This window comes from Falco punctatus, assembly GCF_963210335.1.
Source record: "Falco punctatus genome assembly, chromosome: 3".
NCBI lineage: Eukaryota > Metazoa > Chordata > Aves > Falconiformes > Falconidae > Falco > Falco punctatus.
Window position 1 is genome coordinate 92,756,252 of NC_137582.1, and position 19,438 is coordinate 92,775,689.

The 19,438-nt window shown below is 43.9% G+C and overlaps 1 protein-coding gene across 3 annotated transcripts in view; it reads right to left on the reverse strand.

Moving 5' to 3' along the window:
• Positions 1-739: 739 nt before the first annotated feature.
• PXDC1 (PX domain containing 1) overlaps positions 740-19,438 on the reverse strand; it is a 64,140-nt gene continuing 45,441 nt past the window's right edge. For all 3 annotated transcript variants that reach the window (XM_080379930.1, XM_080379929.1, XM_080379928.1), the window contains 4 exons: positions 13,837-13,928; positions 13,434-13,551; positions 9,327-9,438; positions 740-2,381 (listed from right to left, as the gene is read on the reverse strand). In XM_080379930.1, coding sequence (XP_080236056.1) covers positions 2,264-2,381; positions 9,327-9,438; positions 13,434-13,551; positions 13,837-13,928 — 440 coding nt within the window. In that variant the 3' untranslated portion in view covers positions 740-2,263. The remainder of the gene's footprint in view (positions 2,382-9,326; positions 9,439-13,433; positions 13,552-13,836; positions 13,929-19,438) is intronic.

Sequence of the window (19,438 nt, forward strand, 5' to 3'; positions counted from 1 at the left end):
TAAAAAGATAAGTAGTTATCATGTGGTTAAAAATTCATAGGAAAATTCAAAGGAATCAGGGGACAGTATTGCATCAAAAGCCAATGACACTTGGTGGTTTTCAAACTATTACTCAGGGAAAACTCAGGGATAGGGAGATGAAGCAGAATTACCCAAAGCAACATGGTAGGCTGACAGCAAGGCCAGGAATTGAAATCAAATATACCAATTCCCAGTCCAACGCACATGTTTACTAGATGTTATTTCTACCCCATAATGGTTAACTTAAAGCAAAGAGTTAAAACTAATGAGAGTAAAACAAACAAACAAACAACCTTCCCAATTCTAATTCAAGAGGCTGCTCAGAAACCTTTGCATGAGTGAAAATACCCCTTTCTACTCCAGAAATTTAACATACGAGAACCTGGTTTATCTTAAAAAAAAAAAAAACCTGACACATTTGATTTCACTCATGGTCTTGAAAATGCAGAATTCCTCCACTAATCTTAGTGGCATTAAACCACATACAGCTAGACACAAGATCATCAGTTAGGCAGAGGTTTCACATATCTGCAGTATGGGCAACACATGGAGCACAGAAAGAACTGCCAAAACTCAGCGCATTTCCAAAATTACTAGAGAAAGAGGATTTGGCGTAGCTGCAAAAGCATCCTCAAACAAAAAAAATAAAACAAAAAGAAAGAAAAAAAAAGAGAAAGAAAAAAAAAGAAAAGGAAGCCATTGTTTTAAGCTGCAGAAGTGTACTGAAGGTGAGTTATATTTTATTTCATTAAAATATATTTTAAAAACATACTGTGTAAAAGAATTAGGATTCTCAATAATTTATTATTTACATTAGCAAATTCTATTTGAATGTTATTCTATAGAGAGAAATGAAAAGTCTGCAGAAGGGAGTTGTATCAACTTTTGGGGGACCAAGTAAGCCCCTTTACCAAGAAACAAGTCCAAAATGCATTTCTTCCCATCTCGATCTGTTCAAATTCATGTTTCCAAACAGATTGAAAAAAGCTCAACGAAAGGTTAGGTTGGCAAGTGTTAAGCACTCACAGTGAGAGCTGAGATTTCAGAGTGCTCTGCAAAACACAGACCCCGAGGAGATTTTAACACTGTACTACTTAGTAGTCAAGAGGTTGCAGGGTCCAATCTCACTCTTGCTCCTACTGTCCTACTGCCACTGAAATCCATGACATTACACGACAATGAGGCCTGCACCTGGCCCTGCAGGCAGATCTTGGAAAGCTAGACAGACTCCTTGAGCCAGGCCGGCAGCGGACAGAGTGTTTTTCCTGCCACTGTAGACACTATAGCTTATCATTCTTTTTCAGTCCAAATACAACACAAATCTCATTGTCTTCCTTCCCATCCTCCGGGGAGAAATATGCATAGGGAATTATCTCTCTGATGTAAACAACTGTAAGCACCATTCACATTCGCTGGTCCACATGAAAAAAAAATCATATCCAAGTTCCTGCCATAGCCTTGACCCTTCTTAGCAGGGCAGCTCAGCCTTCCCATCAGCTTTCCAGATCTCTGAAATCACATGGGTACCCAAACATCATGCACAGTCCATTGCAATGCCAGCTGCTGTCTGCTTTACTATTCCAGGAAAGAGTAGTCACCTCTTCAGCGATTATATAAAACCCCATGATTAAAAGAAGTGGTCAGCTCATGTGTTCTGTTTCCTGGAGGCACTCAATGGTATTTCTGACATCTCGTGTAAGGCACCAGTCACCCGGTAGCTGAGCAAAAAGTGACCCACAAGACCTCCATTAAGCAACCACACAGGGAACTGACAAAATTCAGCTGGTTTGCTCGCCTTCTTGCTTACATAGCATAAAAAGTGTGGTCACGCCATCTGGGGAAGTTTCTGGTGGTATCCTAAAAAAGGAAGCCCCAACTTGCACTGCAAGCCAAGCAGCATGGGTGACAGCACACTACAGCACAAGTTTCTGATGGCTGTGTCTGACCGACAATTCTCACATAGTAGAGATTTCCTTGAGCCCCAAGAGGCCTCTGCTAGCTTGCTTTCACAGAAAACGAGTTTGTTGTCAGCAGCGAAGCAGTTACCTCCTTACAAGATGTCTCCATAACACACAGTGGAGGGCCAGACTACAAAACCAGCTTTGTGGCGTACTTGCTGCAACTCCTCTGGCTTTTGGTACTGCCCGCGCAGCCTTATTCACAGAGATGCAATGCTGGAGATAGCAGAGCCTATGGATGAAGAGGTCGGCTGGATGCTGGTTGACTGCATCACCGAGCAGCCTCAGTCCAGAATATCAGTCTCAAATGGGACCAAGTGGTAGTATGTCAAATTGGTGACATAAGCTGTTGGATCATCACTGTCTTCTAGTTCTGAGGTAAAGTCACTAACACTTTCGAACCTAAGGAGAAATAAATAGAAAAACCACCAAAAGGCATTAAGTCATTAACGTTCGTTCAGAAAATCAAAGTCAAAGAAATTGGAAGGAAAGCACTGAGGGAGAAGGCTAGGGTATCTGAAGACTGACACCTGGAAATTTTGAGAGAAGACATTCGTGAGGGGACTACTTGGAAAAAGGGCTGCAGGCAGGAATGTTTCTGCTGGCACTGCAAGTTAAAAGTTCTGAGTAAATGTAATATGTGGGCTTGCTTCACACCACAGCAGTGTTGTAGTAGAAGTATTTCTAATGCTGGTTTGCAGCTTCAGCTTTATGAAGCTCAGTTTGCAATACAAAGATTTAGAGACCCAACTCTTTTTCGAAAGCTTCAATATCTCACTCCCTCTTTTGGCAGCGTGAAATTTGAATTCATACTAGAAGTTGTCAAGGAAGGTCCAAGCAGATCAACTACACATCGTGAAGCTATAGTTTCTCTGACATCAGCCTACATATCATTATGCTAGCATAACCTACTGGAGACATCAGCAATGGCATCCACTGCCACTTTCATAAACCAAGATTTAATACTTCCTAGAGAGAGTTGAGAAGTAAATGGAAACCATTACTCTCCATGTCCTTAAAGAAACAGAAAGCCTGTTTCTTTATAACCTATGGAAATGAATGGGCTGATGATTTTGCTTTCAGTAAAACAGGATGCCTATTCCCTTTTAAAACTATTCTAAAACACAGCTGCACAGCATAACAGGAAAGCAAGTTCTCTTCTCTTTGGATATCTGTCTTCAGTAAAAGGGACTTCTATGACTCCTCTCTAGTGTGACACTGACCCTTCACAGCACTTGTCATTGTAACAACTGAACTTCATATCTCATGACACTTGGTTACCACGTTGCATTTAACATGAGCCAGACCAAAAGCATTATTAGTTTGTTTTCAGGCCCCAGGACTCCCCTCCTACTAACGAATGAATGATTTCCTGGGACATAGCCTTTCCTGTCAGGCAATTTTGGATACCTCTACAATGAGATTTTTCTAAGTCTAGAAGAGCTTTCACTATGGTACAGGAAAATCTTCACAGAAAATACTCAGAGCTAGTGCCATCCACACCTCCTCCTGCCCACACCCACGTGTACGTGAATAAATCATAGGCCAGTGAGAACCATGGCACATGCAAGCAAATCACCTTGTTACCCCTGACTTTCAAAGCTAATCATGAGGAAGGAAAGAAGCAGTAAGTGAGCTCTGGAAGAGTGAATCATGCAGCTGAGGTCCACATCCTTACACTTTGTTCTCACAGCATGTGGCAGCAACACAAAGTGCCTCAGTTCCCCCCAAAAGGCGGAAGGGAAACTGCCTTTATTTCCCATCTCAACTTGGACTCTCACTCTTTCATTTCCCAGGTACCTTCTCTGGGTTTGGCTTTTGTATGAGGCCAAATGTCTAACACAAATAGGAAATAACGACTATAATGTCCTTCCTCCAGAGCCACACTGTCCTCCCCATGGCACAAGATTTGGGTTTTGAGAAACAGAATATCAAAATACAAAGAGATTCCCAAATTTAGTTTCACTTGCTTCAGTACTTTCCTTCCCACTTCCTAAACTCTCCATTGTAACCTGAACTTTTGCAAGGATTACCCAGCATCTCATGCCTATGCTCAACCAGAAGGCATCAATGTGTTAAAACCCACACTTTCAGTTATACACATTCCTGTTCCTAGGAGGCTTGAATTTCTGCAGTAAGAAAACATTTTAGTTCTTCCCAGACAGCCTAGCAGTTAAAGACAGTCACTGCAGGTCAAGGATTAAATCTCATCTCAATTCAAGCAAAGGACCTGAAGAACTGTCAAGTTTCTTTTTGTCACTCTCTTTTTAATATTTTGAAAGAACTTGCATTCATTCTGATAGAGTGAGAAAAAAAATGAAATAGAAACTGAAAAATTGCACAGGATGGAAAAAGAAATCCTAACCTAGCTCTGACAACAGGATGTGTCTCTATTACCTTTCCAGGCTGGCATCCTTCAGCTCTCTGCATAGCAGATAAACGAATGATGCTTTAAAATAATTTGGTTTGAAACTACATCTCACCTACACATGAACTAGTTAAGACTCCTTGAGTTAAGTGAGGCAATAGCAGACACTCCTCTAACCTCACTCTAGAGAGCCCTAAGAGCCAGGTATTTCAGAGGACCTGAAGAAGAGTGGGAGGATAAACAAACATATATCTCCCACTCCCATCCTTCCCCCAAAACTTCCTTTAGAAGCATCACAGGTTATTGGATAGCGTGGTGTATGCACTCTGCAATGTACGGACACAGCTCTGTCATTTCCATACTACTTATTACCTTGTCCTTCTCATCTCTTTTTTAACTATGAGGACCAGAACATTTTTTGAGTAGAAACTCATGGATTTTCCCCTGCAATGCTGTTGCTATGCTCTTTACTTACAAAACAGAAACGAGACTGAACTTTGAATGATTATTACCGTCATTCCTCTACTGCCTCCAGGCTGTTTGCTTGCCTGCATGTGTGGGAACATGTGCAGAAGGGAGCTGACTTTGAATCTTGCAAACATTTCACAGATCACATTGTGCTGTCTTATGGACTGCTAGTGATCTAGAAACAACTATGAAATATCAGTAGGGCCGACAGAATGAAGAAAGCAGAAGAGGAGTCAAGAAAAGTATTCTGCTCTTCTTCTATTGTCAATTGTATAAAACTAGATTATTACAACTGGAAGGCCCAATAGATTTTGTGGTTCTTCAGCCTCACTGACAGGGTACTACAAGCAGCGTGTACCTCGGATACAAAGCAGCGGCATTCACATGCTGTGGTTATGCAGAAAACTTTCCTTGATGCCAAAAAGGAAGCACGGACACAGTCTGCAAAGCATTGCCCTAGAGAGCTCGTACCAAACCAAACCTAATAAACGAGGACTGTTTACTGCAGCTAGCAGCTGTAGGGGACACCCAACAGTCCAAATGCTTTTGTGTTCTTACCAACAGGTCTTCTTCCCAAAATAATCTCTGTAAACTACTATGGACATGCAGATTCCTAAATGCCCAAACTGCTGCTCTTGCTGTTTTGTCCTCAAAGTACCTTGACAGACACCCCGTCCTTCACAAGGGCCTACTTCTTGTGCTGCAAGACAACCTTCTTCACCATTTTAACCTCTGTTAATACAATAGAGTTGCTGCTCACATTTGCTAGGCAGAAGAGGGAAACAAGGTACACGGAAGCTAACAGCCTGGCCAGCGTACTCTTTGCTAGGCAAAAAACTGTCTGGATGGCTGGGCCCAAAGAGCTGTGGTGAACGGAGTTACCTCCAGCTGGCAGCCGGTCACAGGTGGTGTTCCCAGGGCTCAGTGCTGGGGCCAGCTCTGTTTAATATCTTTATTGACAGTCTGGTCCAGGGGATCAAGTGCACCCGCAGTCAGTTTGCAGATGACACCAAGCTGGGGGGGAGTGCTGATCTGCTGGAGGGCAGGAGGCTCTGCAGAGGGATCTGGGCAGGCTGGACCGATGGGCCGAGGCCAGTGGTGTGAGGTTCAACCAGGCTCAGCGCTGGGTCCTGCACGTGGGTCACACCAGCCCCACGCAGCGCTGGGGGCAGAGTGGCTGAAAGCCGCCTGGTGGGAAAGGGCCTGGGGGTGCTGGCTGACAGGCGGCTGGGCATGAGCCGGAGTGTGCCCAGGTGGCCAAGGAGGCCAGCAGCATCCTGGCTTGTATCCAAACGGTGTGGCCAGCAGGACAAGGGCAGTGATTGTCCCCTGTGCTCGGCACTGGTGATGCTACAGCTCGAACACTGTGTTCAGATTTGGGCCCCTCAGTGCAACAAAGACATTGAGGTGCTGGAGCGTGTCCAGAGACGGGCAACGGAGCTGGGGAAGGGGCTGGAGCACAAGTCCTGTGAGGAGCAGCTGAGGGAACTGCGGGTGTTTAGTCTGGAGAGGAGGAGGCTGAGGGTAGACTTTATTCTCTCTACAGCTGCCTGAAAGGAGGCTGTAGGCAGGTGGGTGTCAGTCTCTTTTTGCAGGTAACAAGCGACAAGTCAAGAGGAAATGGCCTCAACTTGTGCCATGGGAGGTTTAGATTGGAAATTACAGAAAATTTCTTCACCAAAAGGGTTGTCAAGCACTCGAACAGGCTGTCCAGGGAGGTGGTGGAATCACCATCCCTGGAGGTTATTTAAAAGACGTGTAGATTTGGCACTTAAGGACATAGTTCAGTGGTGGACTTGGCAGCGTTAGGTTTACTCGACGTTAGGTTGAACTCGATGATCTTAAGGATCTTTTCCAACCTAAATGATTCTGTGATTCTATGACACTTCTCGGTAACTCACAAGAGTAACACCAGTGTAAACATGGTGTGAGACAACAGCCCAGCTCCTCTCATCACCCTGTGTACACGTAGTACCTGAAAAGATCTCCTCCCATTTAAGACATAAAAGCACAGGGGAAGCATTTGCTTTTCCTGTCAAGAGTAGGATTTCTTTTTTCCTGGAAAAATTCTGTATCTGGTTTTACCATCTCTGCGCTGCTTTTGCATTCCCACCCATGAAAGCCTCTCCCATGGACAGCTACATGCTTGTGGCAATGGTAGCACCGTCCTGAAAATGCACATCTACTACTGGAGTGAATTTGCTAGAAAGGCAGCATGTCCAATGCCACAGCCTCTCCTGCTGGCCTAAAAGACAGAAGCGCAAACAGTCCTGGCAGGGCAAAGCACCTCTGTAGCAAACCCAAAGCATTAAGTTCAAATGTATTTATTTACCACCCATCCCTTCAAAAGAACTGCAGAGTACTCTGAGAACCATGCATAAAAGGACTATTTATGCCACATGGATACTGAGCACATGGGGTTCACCACATTTTGCAACAGTACTGTGCACTGCCAAATAAAATTAGAAAGAAAATGAAGGAAGCAGAAAGCATCTACTTCAGAACCACAGAGTAAGCAATTCCAACTTGCAAAAATGCTATTGTTTCTTTTGCAACAAATATGAGACTTTTCAGCTGATGGATCACTGGGTAGGTAATGCTGCAGGCTGCAAAAGCTAACCACTGCAGCAGGACCTCAGGGAATGAATGCTACTTGCTGAAGCTTCAAGTGCTTCTCTCCAAAAAATACAGGTTTGCTTTTCAAAATGTCTGACTCATGGGCTGAAAGGAAAAAGTTCCCATCTGAGGATATACAAGTCCACAGGGAATTAACTCTGATTTCAGAATGAAAGACACCAATCCTATATATCCAGTTTTACAGAGACTAAAAAGGAACTGCATAGGATTTTGAAAGATTTTAAAGCTTCCTTTCTGGGCAACTAACGTACATTTAAAGCAACATTATAGAAAACTTCTGCCTTTAAAAAAAATCTGTGCTACACAAGTGCCATTATCTCCTAGCTATTACCTCTCGGCTATAAAATACAGCTACAGGATGGGCAAATTTAGGGCACCATGTAAAACAGACATTTTGAATTTATTAACTTCTTGACTCTTGATTTAACTTCCTTCAGGGAAGATAAAATACAAATGCACAAAGCCAAGCTGTTATCCTAGATTTATTTATTTCACCACAGTTTCTGGGAAACCATGCCTACCATATAGTTTTTATCATATTAGTATTTTCTGGCCTTAATTCCAGACTTAATTCTGACTTCAATGGGATGACAGTTAGATGATGGCAGTTTCTGATCCCAGACCAGTAAGTTTTGCTTGGGCCACAGAATATTTTTAAATTTAAAACTAGATTTTTTTTTAAATCATTTTTTTTAAAAAATAATCAAAATAAGGCAGTAAAAGGCTTTATTTGGTAATTTTCTCCTATTGTTTGTCACTCTCAGTACTGAAGAGTGACCCACTATGAACTACGACAGCTTTAATTTCCAGACATTGGCCTTACAGAATTACCTCCAGTGTGTCGCTTCAGCCTCATTAATATAAGCTTATAAGCTTAAATGTTGTTAGCAAGGTCAAGGTTCAAAGCACGAAGTGATAAGTTAATAGAAAGACTCTGAGAAATTACACTGCAGCCAGTGACACACTCCAGACCCTGACAAAATCTTGTCAAGCTCTAAGCCTTTCCACATGGGCAATGACCACATTCCAAATGTGGCAAGACAGAGCGCTGCATTCAAAGATAAAGCCTCCATAAGGCTTTTAGTATTCTGTTTCCATCATTTTGACTGCCCTAATGAAAAAGTAGGTCAATGTTTCTCTGACAAATTTTTAAATGCTTCACTACCTGAAGCCCATTGAAATATCAATCACTTGCTATGGCAGGGGCAGATTTCCATCAATACCCATCTGTCAATACAGTCACTGACTTAAGACCTACATGAAAGCCCTCCTGGTTGGTTACAGGTCTCTGACCCCAGAATACCTACATATATTAGGAGGCAGAATTTACAGGTAAGACTAGCCTGACTTCCCTCTCCTCTAAAGCAATACACGTTTCACCCAGCCCCAGCATCCCGCAGCACCTGAGCAGCTGCTGAGCTCCCTTCCATTACATTCAGGGGTGTGTTCCCCTCCTCCAAGGATGATGTTTTGCTCCCCAAAGCAAGCACATCCTTTGTAGTAGGATATTCTATTTGTAAGGATGTTTGAGTTTCCAAATTTGGATTTAAGCCAGCTCTCATCACAGTCATGAGAGAAAAAAAGCCAACTCTTCTACTCTCACCTGGCAGGACCCCTATGACAGCCACAGCTTCTTTTCATACACAGAGGACTGAGCTCCCTGGGGTCAATGATTCTCACTGACAGCCACTTGATCCATTTTAATAGAAAGCGCTTTGAAGCGTTAGCAATCAGGCCCAGTAACCTTCACCCAGTCAGAAGGACAGCTGTACCAGTTTTGCTCCCAGATAGAGGACAACATTTTGCTACAGGAGGTGGGAAAGCTGCGGTTTATCCAAAGCTGACAGCATTACTCATGCACAAACCCCACTTACAAGTGTTCTGCTGAATCTACGTCCAGGTGCTTCTCTTTTCCATTGGGTATACTGTGGTCAATGACTATTGTTTCAGTATTGGCTAAACAAAATCCATTTGATCGCATGATTTCTGTCAGGAAAGAAAGAAAACAAGATGAAAAACCCCAAGAAAGCTGGAAAACAACCGCATATCATCTGCAATTGACATGGTTATGAACCGAGATGCGTGTGTGACGCTGAGAATGTCTACATGAAAGCAGGAATGAAGAGTTGGTTTCCTAGCTTCTTACATCTGCAAACTGCCAGTGCTTAAGCAGTTTTATTCACATAATCAATTCATGACACACAGAGTACTTCAAGCAAGGCCCAGTTTCAGTCCTGTTATTGCCAATGGCAAAACTCCCGTCACCCTTAGCAGGATGGCAGCCAATCCATATATTGCAACCTACCACTACCAAACCATAACTGTATTTTTCCTAGACAGTCCAAGGCTTAAGCCAGTTAAAGAAAAAACAAAAAGCCAGGAAAAAGGAAACAAAAAGAGACCTTCCAAGTTAATTCAATCACTAGCTTTAAGTCTAGTTTAAGCATTACCATCTTCTACGCTGCCTTCAACTCTGCTTCATTGTTTTTCACTGAGAAAGAAGCCTCCAATCCAAAATAGCTAAAATTTACACCTACTTCCACTGACTTACTGCCATGGGGAGAGCTTATAATTAAAGAACAGTTTTGATATGAATGAGAAGTTAATCCACATCTGTGCTACCTGGAAAGGCAAACTAGGCAAGCCGCAAGGATTCCTTTCGGTCACACAATCTCAGATGAAGCTAGGGCCACCACCAAGTGAGCACACATCTCTGTATAAATCATCACTGACTTAAGTGGGATGACTCATGATCTGCCTCAGGGCACGAGAACCCTGTGTTGCAGCTTGGCATTATCAGTACAAACAAAAGGAAATTAGTCTGTGACAGAAAATATGGCAGGTACAAAACATACCTAGAGTGAACCCTCAAACAAACACTTTCCAACTATACATACAGTTCAAGTAATGAGCAGGAAATGAGACAGGATAAAGAATGGAGGTAGTTTTTTAAAGTGTACATTTACATGTTCCTACAGTAAGGTAAACGCCAGAACTCACCTCCATATTTTTCTTAAGTCATCTTTGACTTTCAGTCTGTATTTTACTGCAGCTAACTTTAGCAGAATACATTTGGGGGTGGTAAAAACACTGAATCCCAGCAGAATCACACTTCAGTTGTGATTCATCTTGAACCAGCATCATGTTGCAGAATAAGATTTATTACACCATAAATTAATATTCAACTTTCATCTAAGAGGGTAGCCCTTTCTCTCTTCCCCATCACCCACCACTCTGAAAGGACCACGTGGGGGACAGTTTGTTTTTCCAGAGAACAGAAAACATTTTTGCCAGTTTTTCTAAGTCTGCAAGCCACGTAGAAAGCTGCACTAGCACTAACAGGAATGCCGCTGTTTTCCTAGTGTCCTTGACATGACCGAAGAGTTACACCGTTTCATTGCTGTGCGAACGGATTTAGACGTTAACATTTACTGCCATCTACTGACAACGCTGCCCGGCACTGGAAACATTTCCAGTATGCAACATTCAAACCAGGCAAATACCAATTATCATCAAATTTCCACCTATGTTCTCCAAATCTTTGCAACAATCACTTCAATGATAAAACTAATTACCATAAGATGCTTTTGGATAGCTGCACAGGTAGTAAAATCTTCCTCAATTAATTAGGTCTGACTCATCTTTACCATAATTAATTTAGAATTAAACTGAATGACGTTATTCAGCTAACATGGTTTCCACAGCTCCTCTACATACAGGCTGGCTAGCTGCTAGCCTCTGTCCATCAGCCAGGCACTCTCCCTCTGAATTTAGGTTCGTCTTGACCATCTTCTCTCTGTTGTACCCACCATGTGACATACTCAGTCATGCACACACACAGTACATGTGCCCTAAGGGAGTCCAGACCCTCACAAAAATCATCCAAACCCCTTCCAAACAGCAGAAAGCCCCAAGTCAGAGCAATGCTGCGGTTTCTAATCAATGCAATTCCAAATACATTTATTATTGATATTTGCCTGTTTGCAAAAAGAATGAGGTATCGCTGGCAGCAGCCACCCTCTGAAACATTTTTACAGCACATATTTTGGGGATCCTTCATTTCGTAAGGGGCAGGTGCTAGGACCCACTTTGCAGCTCTGATCTCACAGAGCAGCAACATATTTCAGACAAAACCAGTGCATATGCTCTCAAGGGTCAGCGCTGAGAACACATCCTGGCAAAGCGCAAGGAGCGAAGTGAATAACCACATTCAGCCTTTGGAAGATGAGTAACGTCAGGAAAACACACAAGGAATTTTACTTGGGGTTTCCACATGGATTCAAGACATCATCCAACCCTCCCTAACCATGGGGTGGGAGACACACATGTTGGTTCCTGTCTCTCACTCCCAGAAAGCCAGACCTGTGTCACCTCACTTTGCAGGACGGCCCTGGGGGCTCCTCTTCACAACCCCTGCGCTGCACAGCAGCCTGCGCCCAGGAGCCCCTACAAGAAGGCACCGGCCCGGATGGGCTGGCAGGACCACACCTCTCCCTGAAGCTCTGTATGACACAGTACACTTCTAAAGAGCTATTGGTGGGGTCATTAACCATTTACCATTTAATATAAAGAATATTATATATTCTTTATATATAATAAATAAAAATATATTATAATTATATATAATTGTAATTATATATAATATATATATTATAATATAAAGAATATATATAAAGAATAGTTCACTTAAAACCAGAGCTCAGAATCGATTACAAAAAGTCCACCCTGTGTATAAGATCAATCCTTAAGACACACTGTTTACACATTTAGCATGTTGACATGCTGACTGGCCATTTACCAATATACTGTTAGTACCTAAGAAAATTGATACTAGTGTCATGCTAAACACTTCATGCATCTTGGAGGACTATGTAGTATTTCACTTTATTTCACTCTCTGAAATAAACTCTTCTGGTGACACAAAACCAGCAGTTGCCATTAGGCTGAAACAAAACGTTTCAGTATAGAAATACAAACCCAGGCACACCAAAAGTTCACAAGCCTTTTCTCAACAGTCAGTAGCAGATGAAAAGTGGAAAGGCTAAAAGAATGGACAAGGATAGAGTAATACTGTTTTCCCTTTTACCCACTAGCAATTTGTGGTTTAGAAACTTCCCACGTCTCCACCTGTGACGTCTCAATGTACTTTTCCTCCACTTGCTTGTCTAATTCCTTTTTGAAATCATTTATGCTTTCAGTTCCACCATATCCTATGCCCATGAGTTCCACTCCTTAACTGTGCTCCAAATGGAAACAAAACAGTATTATAACCTTTCTTTTGTTTGTTTAAAGCCTGTTGTCTGTCAATGTTATTGGATAGCCTATAGTACTTGTTTCATGAGAAGCACAGGGTTATCGACCTCTTTCTGTTCACAGCTTTGCAGACTTCCACCGTATCCCCACTCTGTCATCTCTTTCCAAAGCTGAAGTGTCCTTCTTTATTTAACCTTTTTCTTACAGAAGCTGTTTAACAATTTGAATCCTTGTCCTTTATTGTATGCTTTTAAATTCTATTACAACCTTTCTGACGTGGAGAGACTAGAATTGCACACGCTGTATTCAAGGTGTGGTTGTGCTCCTCTCATATGTTCTCCCCTCCTTTCCTAATAATATCTAATATTCTTACTGCTGGTTTTGCTCACTGCTTGGCACTGAGCTTACATTTTCACAGAACTGTATCAATAGCCTCAAAATCTCCTTCCTAAGAGTAACAGCACTACCATACATGACAATAGCAAGGACTGCATTTTCCTCACATCCACTTCTTTGCATTTATCAGCCTTCAATTTCACCTGCCACTTTATTGCATGAATGCATGTTGCCTAGTATGTCAAGGCTAATTATAAGTTCTATATCATAAAGCAGACTATTGGGAACTATCTTTTGAATTGCTCATGGAGAAAGAACATGGGTAAGAGCAAATAAAGTAATTTTCCTTCTGTAATTCTTGTGTCAACTGTAGGAAGCTAAACAACTCTTACCTGATATTCTTACTGGACTTTGAAAGCTTGGCTGAATTTTATGGACATTGTCATTTTTTAGAACTTGGTCCAAAGGAGATCTCTCAAAGAACGTGAGGACAACTTCAGATCTTGAATACTGAAAAAGAGAAAAAGAAACAGACATCCATTTTTTACCAATAGTTTGCTTTGTCTCTCTTCTCCCTTTCTATACCTTCATAGTATGACAGAAAGACTTACTACAAACAAAAGCTTGGAGATGTCGTTACACAGTTCTGGTGCTCAGCTCTCCTCCAAGATACTCAATAAATTGCTGCCTCTTTTAGAGTGTGGCAAAGCCCATCACTTTCTAATCTGCGTGAAAGGGCATGTCATCATGAAGGAGGAGTCAAGCTGGGCTAAATGTGGAACTTGGCTTACTCACCTTCCAGGGCATGTTTATAATAGTCTTCAGAAGCTTTTCCACTTCATTAAGTCTGGCTTCTATATCATGGGCTTCTTTTATTGTGATAAGCCCTAGAAACAAAGTAAACAGATCATGAGCATAGACAAAAGCATACTTTCACATGTAGACACACTCCGGCATCCACTCAAGAAGATGTGGGACAACCTCAAATATCATGCCTCCCAGAAATGTCTTTTAACCCACGCAGATGATAAAGCCCGAACCCCAAACTGAGGTGGGTGTAGTTACAAGCAGAGTTGTAAGCCTGACACAAACTCAGCTGTTTATGATCACATTTAGGAGCTGCAAGACGAGCAGAAGTAGAACCACCTACGCCCTCACCCACAGGTCACTACACAGCATTCCCAGCAGTGATAATCAAACAGCCAGTTTTCTGCTGCCAAAAAATATGATTCATCCTTTTTCCTGTCAATAAAAAGCATAAGAAACCCCAGGAAAACCAAAACCCACAATCCACAGATAAGAGGGAAAAACTAAACATAAGCTAAACAAAACCCTTTGAGGGCTGTCTTGTGTTTCTCTGCATGTAAGCCCCAGTGAGCGGCCCAAGGAAGATTTCTCAGTATCACGTCCTTCAAGTGCAAAACGACTTCTTGGATTTCTTTTTTTTTAATAATCACTGAATTATCACAGTGCTGCAGAAGGGATTACAATGCTTCTAATTTTGAGTTGCTCAGTACAGGGATCTTTAACTGTAATACCATATTTTGTATGTGTAACCAGCAGGGCATCTGTAACTTCCCCCTCCTCTAGCAGACCCAGGGAAATACAGTGCAGGTTATACGCTCGTACAGGGAATATGAGGAGAAGTATACCCTACAATCTTGCCTCCCTCTGGCAGCCCTTCTATTTCTGATCTTTGTAACCTATTTTTTCTAACCCAGTCATTGTTTCGCCTCTACATTTGTGCATCTTTTCTGGGTAGCAGGATACGCACATGAGAATGAAATACTGAAGAGGTTATTGAATTTCACAAGCTCCACTGGTAAAAAACCACAACCACCAAAACAACAAAAACCTGGAGCAGAAAAAGACTCAATAAATCAAAACCATCAAAACTACAAATCTGCAAAGCAGTGTGAGAAACCAATATACTAAAATTGTGTTAAACTAAGCACGTCTCCATCTCCCTGTTCAAAAGGCAAACATATAGAAAGAAACATGAAACATGCACAGTGTGGAGACAACATCCACAAACAGTTTCAGTCTCCATCAGTCCTTGGTGTTTGTTACCAATGAGATACGATCCCGTACAAACTTTCCAGAGAAAAGTGTGACTTCGAAACGGTCAGCTCTCCTCCAATTACAGCTCTAAATAAAACAGAGATTGTCTCCAGAGCAACCAGGTTTACTTGACAGTTGTCCCACAAAAGTAGCCTGGTTGCACGAGCCTTTCTATTGCTTGACAGCCCCTCTTTTTGCCTGGTTTTGTCCCTCACCCTGCTACAGCTCGCTCCCTCTTCTGACAGCAGAGCAGAGCGTACCAGTACCAGCAGGCGTGTGAGGCAGGCAGCCGTGTAGCCTGCTTTGACCGGTGTACACTAGAGTCGGGTAGCTTTGCATGGAAATTCTCTGAAAGGCCGTAAACACAAATTAACTCATCTGCATGGGTCCACAGACCGTGTATTAGCTGGGTTGTGCTTGACATTACTGACCTGAACTGCAGACCAGCACCCTTCATCTTCCTAACTACTGGGTGTGAGCAAGCCTGGGTGGATCTCCTTCGCCCCTCCACAAATATGTTCTCATCCCACATCTGAAAACAAGTTCAAACCTTTCAAAAAGAAGTGGTTTCATCTGGCCTAAAAAAAAAAATAATGCTGCCAACAGCCCTACAGCTCAGACACCCACCTATGATGTTAGAAACACTGTCGCCCCGCTGTAGCCCACATCAGAGAAAAGAGAGCCAGCCACCCTGGTGCCAGCTACCGTGGGGTGTCTCCGCTTCTCTGGCTGGTCCGGATCCAGGCTGCATAAATACTGACACAGACAGAGCAGAGACTGCCCGACTGCGGCTCCCACCTTGCAGGCAAACACCTCATCGCTGACCCACCCGGGATTCAGCACCCAACCGCTCTCTCTCAAATCTGCCCTCAACCTCAGACCCTTTCCCAAATAAGCTTTTACTATTGAAACTAGCAGTTTACCAGGAAGAGGGATACTTTCAAACAAATCAAGATATTCAGACCAGGAGAAGAAAAAAAAAAAAAAAGAAAAAAAAAAATCCACCTCACCAACAACACTGAGCATTCATCCCGTGAGGAAAACCAGCCAAGCAGTTAGGATTTTCTTTCATTAGTAATCAGGCAAAGCATCTGCAGCTCCAAACAGCCTTTTTATGCTTCAGCAAGAGAAGTTGGACAATGCCATCAGGCTGTTGCACTGTCACAGATCACCCAGTGGGAGGTTTTACAGCTTCTTGCTTTCACCAGGAATTTCCAGCCCTGGTATATTCCCTCCTTCCAGCTCTTGGAAAGGCACCAGCCATGCAAACCCACACTGACTTGGAAACTGGCACAGACAACTTGTAACATCTGACATGATAAAAAACTATAAAAAAGCTTTTAGTAATACCAAAACTAAAAGGCAGACAGCGTAGGAAGGAGAGTGATACATCTGCTTGGACAGCTTCCTATATATGTGCTTAACGATTATGGATGCACAGCTTTGGGGTGTAAACCTGCTGACCTTACATGAATTCCCATACAGGGAATTCAGTTTGGCGGGGCTAAAGCCTTCCTTTTTCATAGATCTGCAGTCCAAACACACAGAGAGCACTTGACTGGTTATATACATACTGAACCCTGTCATTTCTTCTGCACTAGCCACAAAGTGTGTGAGGCTCTAATTTATCTGAACTCTACAAGTCTCTCTAAGAGTTAACAGATGCCCTTGTGGTTTGCAGTTAGTCATAGACTATGGTCCCACAACCTGAGGGATTGCTCACAACCCCACAGCCACACTAACCGGAGCAAGGCACTGCCTGCCCAGTCGGCTGGGAGCAGAAGGCCTTCGTCCCTGCTTTGGCTCCCCTGCAGCTCGCCCTCACTGGTTGTTGCCATCACCACCAGCACATACGTGCATGAGGAACACTGTGGTTTCACGATGTGAAGCCTCCTGCGGCAAGACTGCTTGAAGGTGCTCTCACCCTCCCCTGCAACTCATTTCCTCTCCCACACCACAACACAGTGCTGCCTCCGCTTTGCCAGCACCATTAGGTGAGCAGCGGGGAACACCTCGAGCTGCTCCTGTCAAAGGCTTCACCTCAGGAAACCCCAGCCTTTGCAGAAGCTGCAGCTTCTTTGCTTGGCAGCAAGAGACTGCAACTAGGACGCCCCACTGTGCTGGCCCTGGCTGAGCCCCACAGCAGCCTTCCCAGTGCTGTGCTCTGTTTTGGTAGCCAGAGCGGCGGTGATAACACAGCAGTGCTCTGGCTGGTGCTGAGCAGCGCTCCCACAGCATCAAGGCTGCCCCTCCAGCCTTCCCACCCCTCACCGCCAGGCTGGGGGTGGGGGGCAAGATCTCGGGAGGGGACACAGTTGGGACAGCTGACCCAAACTGAGCAACGGGATATTCCATAACGTATGACATCTGCTCAGATACAAAAGCTAAGAGAGAGGAGGAGGAACAGGGGGCATTTGTTATTTATGATGTTCCTCTTCCGGAGCAATTGCTACACATCCTGAAGCCCTGCTTCCTGGAGGTGGCTGAACATCGCCTGCTGATGGGAAGTAGAGGGTAACATCTTGTTTTCCTTCACTTCTGGATGCGCAACTTTTGGTACTGCTTCATTAAACTGCCTTTATCTTGACACACAAGTTCTTTTTCACCCTATTTTTTCTCCCCTACCCCCCATCCCTCGCCGCCCCTGTTCTGCTGAGCAGGGAAGTGATAGAGCAGCTTGGTGGGCATCTGACATCCAGCCAAGTCAACCCACTACACTCATTCAAGCTTCTTTCTCACCCAGGCACTGTACTGAGTTTGAGCAGGAATCAGGACTTGTATAAAGAAGGGTCACAGAACCACACCCAAGCTTTTCAGCTTTATTTTTCACTTTGGGGGGGGTTCTCTCCTGCCCATCTTCTTTTTCCTATTTGGAAGCTTTGATGAGGCTGAGAGAGAGGGGAAAAAAAAACCAACCCAGAGGCTGGTGTAGAATCTCCAGATGCTGGAAACGCCTGAACAAACAGGCACATGCACATGCCAGTTGAGTCTGCAGACAGAGTCCAGCACCTCCATTACTCATTAACCCCGACACAAATGCACCACAAGGTGGATGCATCTGAAGTGTACAGGACTCACTGGCCACGTATGCAGCGTCTGTATGGCAGCTACAACATGTCCTGAGGCTGTTGCCTCTGCCCACAGACCATAAATACATGCCATTCTTTCCATCCAGGGCTTTTAGACCCTGAGAATCCTTATTGAGACAGTTTGCTATAAAATAAAAATAAGATATAAAAGTAATACACCAGTAAAGGAACCAGTAGCCTGGATCCAGTTGCGCTTTCTTCCACTTGTTCAGTCATGAAACAGAGCTGAGCTCAGAGCTGGGAAAACTTTTAGTGAGGTCATGGTGAAAGGCTGTTCTCATGCTTTTTCCTCTGCCCCGGCCCCTGTCTGACTGCTAATGGAAAACATGTGCATACTCCTCCCAGGAAAACTTTGCTCTCCATCTTGTTACCAGTGCTGTGCTTGGACAATTAACTATCATTTCAAGTGATTTAAATGCTATAAACACCTATGTTTATAGGGCTTGAGGTAAACTGGAGCCCCACCAGCTCCTTTTTTACCACAAACTCTGTTGCCAAATACCACAAACCTCTAAGATTTCTTCACCCTGCACACAAGGAAGCACACACGCTGGTGACGGGAGGGACAATACAGGCACACCGCCTGACCCAGAGTGGCACTCACCTGCACCTGGGATATTTGTGTTACGTTCTGCTGTGTGCACAACCCCCATAGTCAGCAACCTCATTTAATCCCTTTGACATCTCCTCTGCCCCCTTCCAGACCAAGAGCCCCAGGCAGAGTCTTTAAGACTGGGTGAAAAGGATTTGCCCACAGTTTGAGACCAAGAATACATAGCAACTTTACGCATAGATAGCAACATGTCTCTGGAAAAACACTGCACAAACAGCACCAGAGACCTGCAGCATCCTTCCCACTCCGGGACCCTGTGCCAGAGCAGCTGCAGGAGGCTGAGCGAGCAGGCCAGCAGCTGTGTACCTGGCATGCTGGTTCATGGCGTGGGAGAGGGGCCCAGAGCTGCAAACGAGCAGGAAACGAGCTCAGCAGAGGAGGAGAATGAACTGGGAGCCAATTCCTGATGTCGACACACAAGCCTCGGTAGGCCTGTCCTATTACTGCCACATGAGCCACCAAATCTGCAACTAATGACGTTTTGACAACCACAGATAATGATGCACTGCACGCTTCTATCCAACGAGGCGGGACAGGAATCACAGCATGTGCTCCGTGGCTCGTAATAAAATCACAACGCAGTCCCGACGGTCAGCGCCCATGAGGAGCACACTGTCTTAATCCTCTAGTGCCT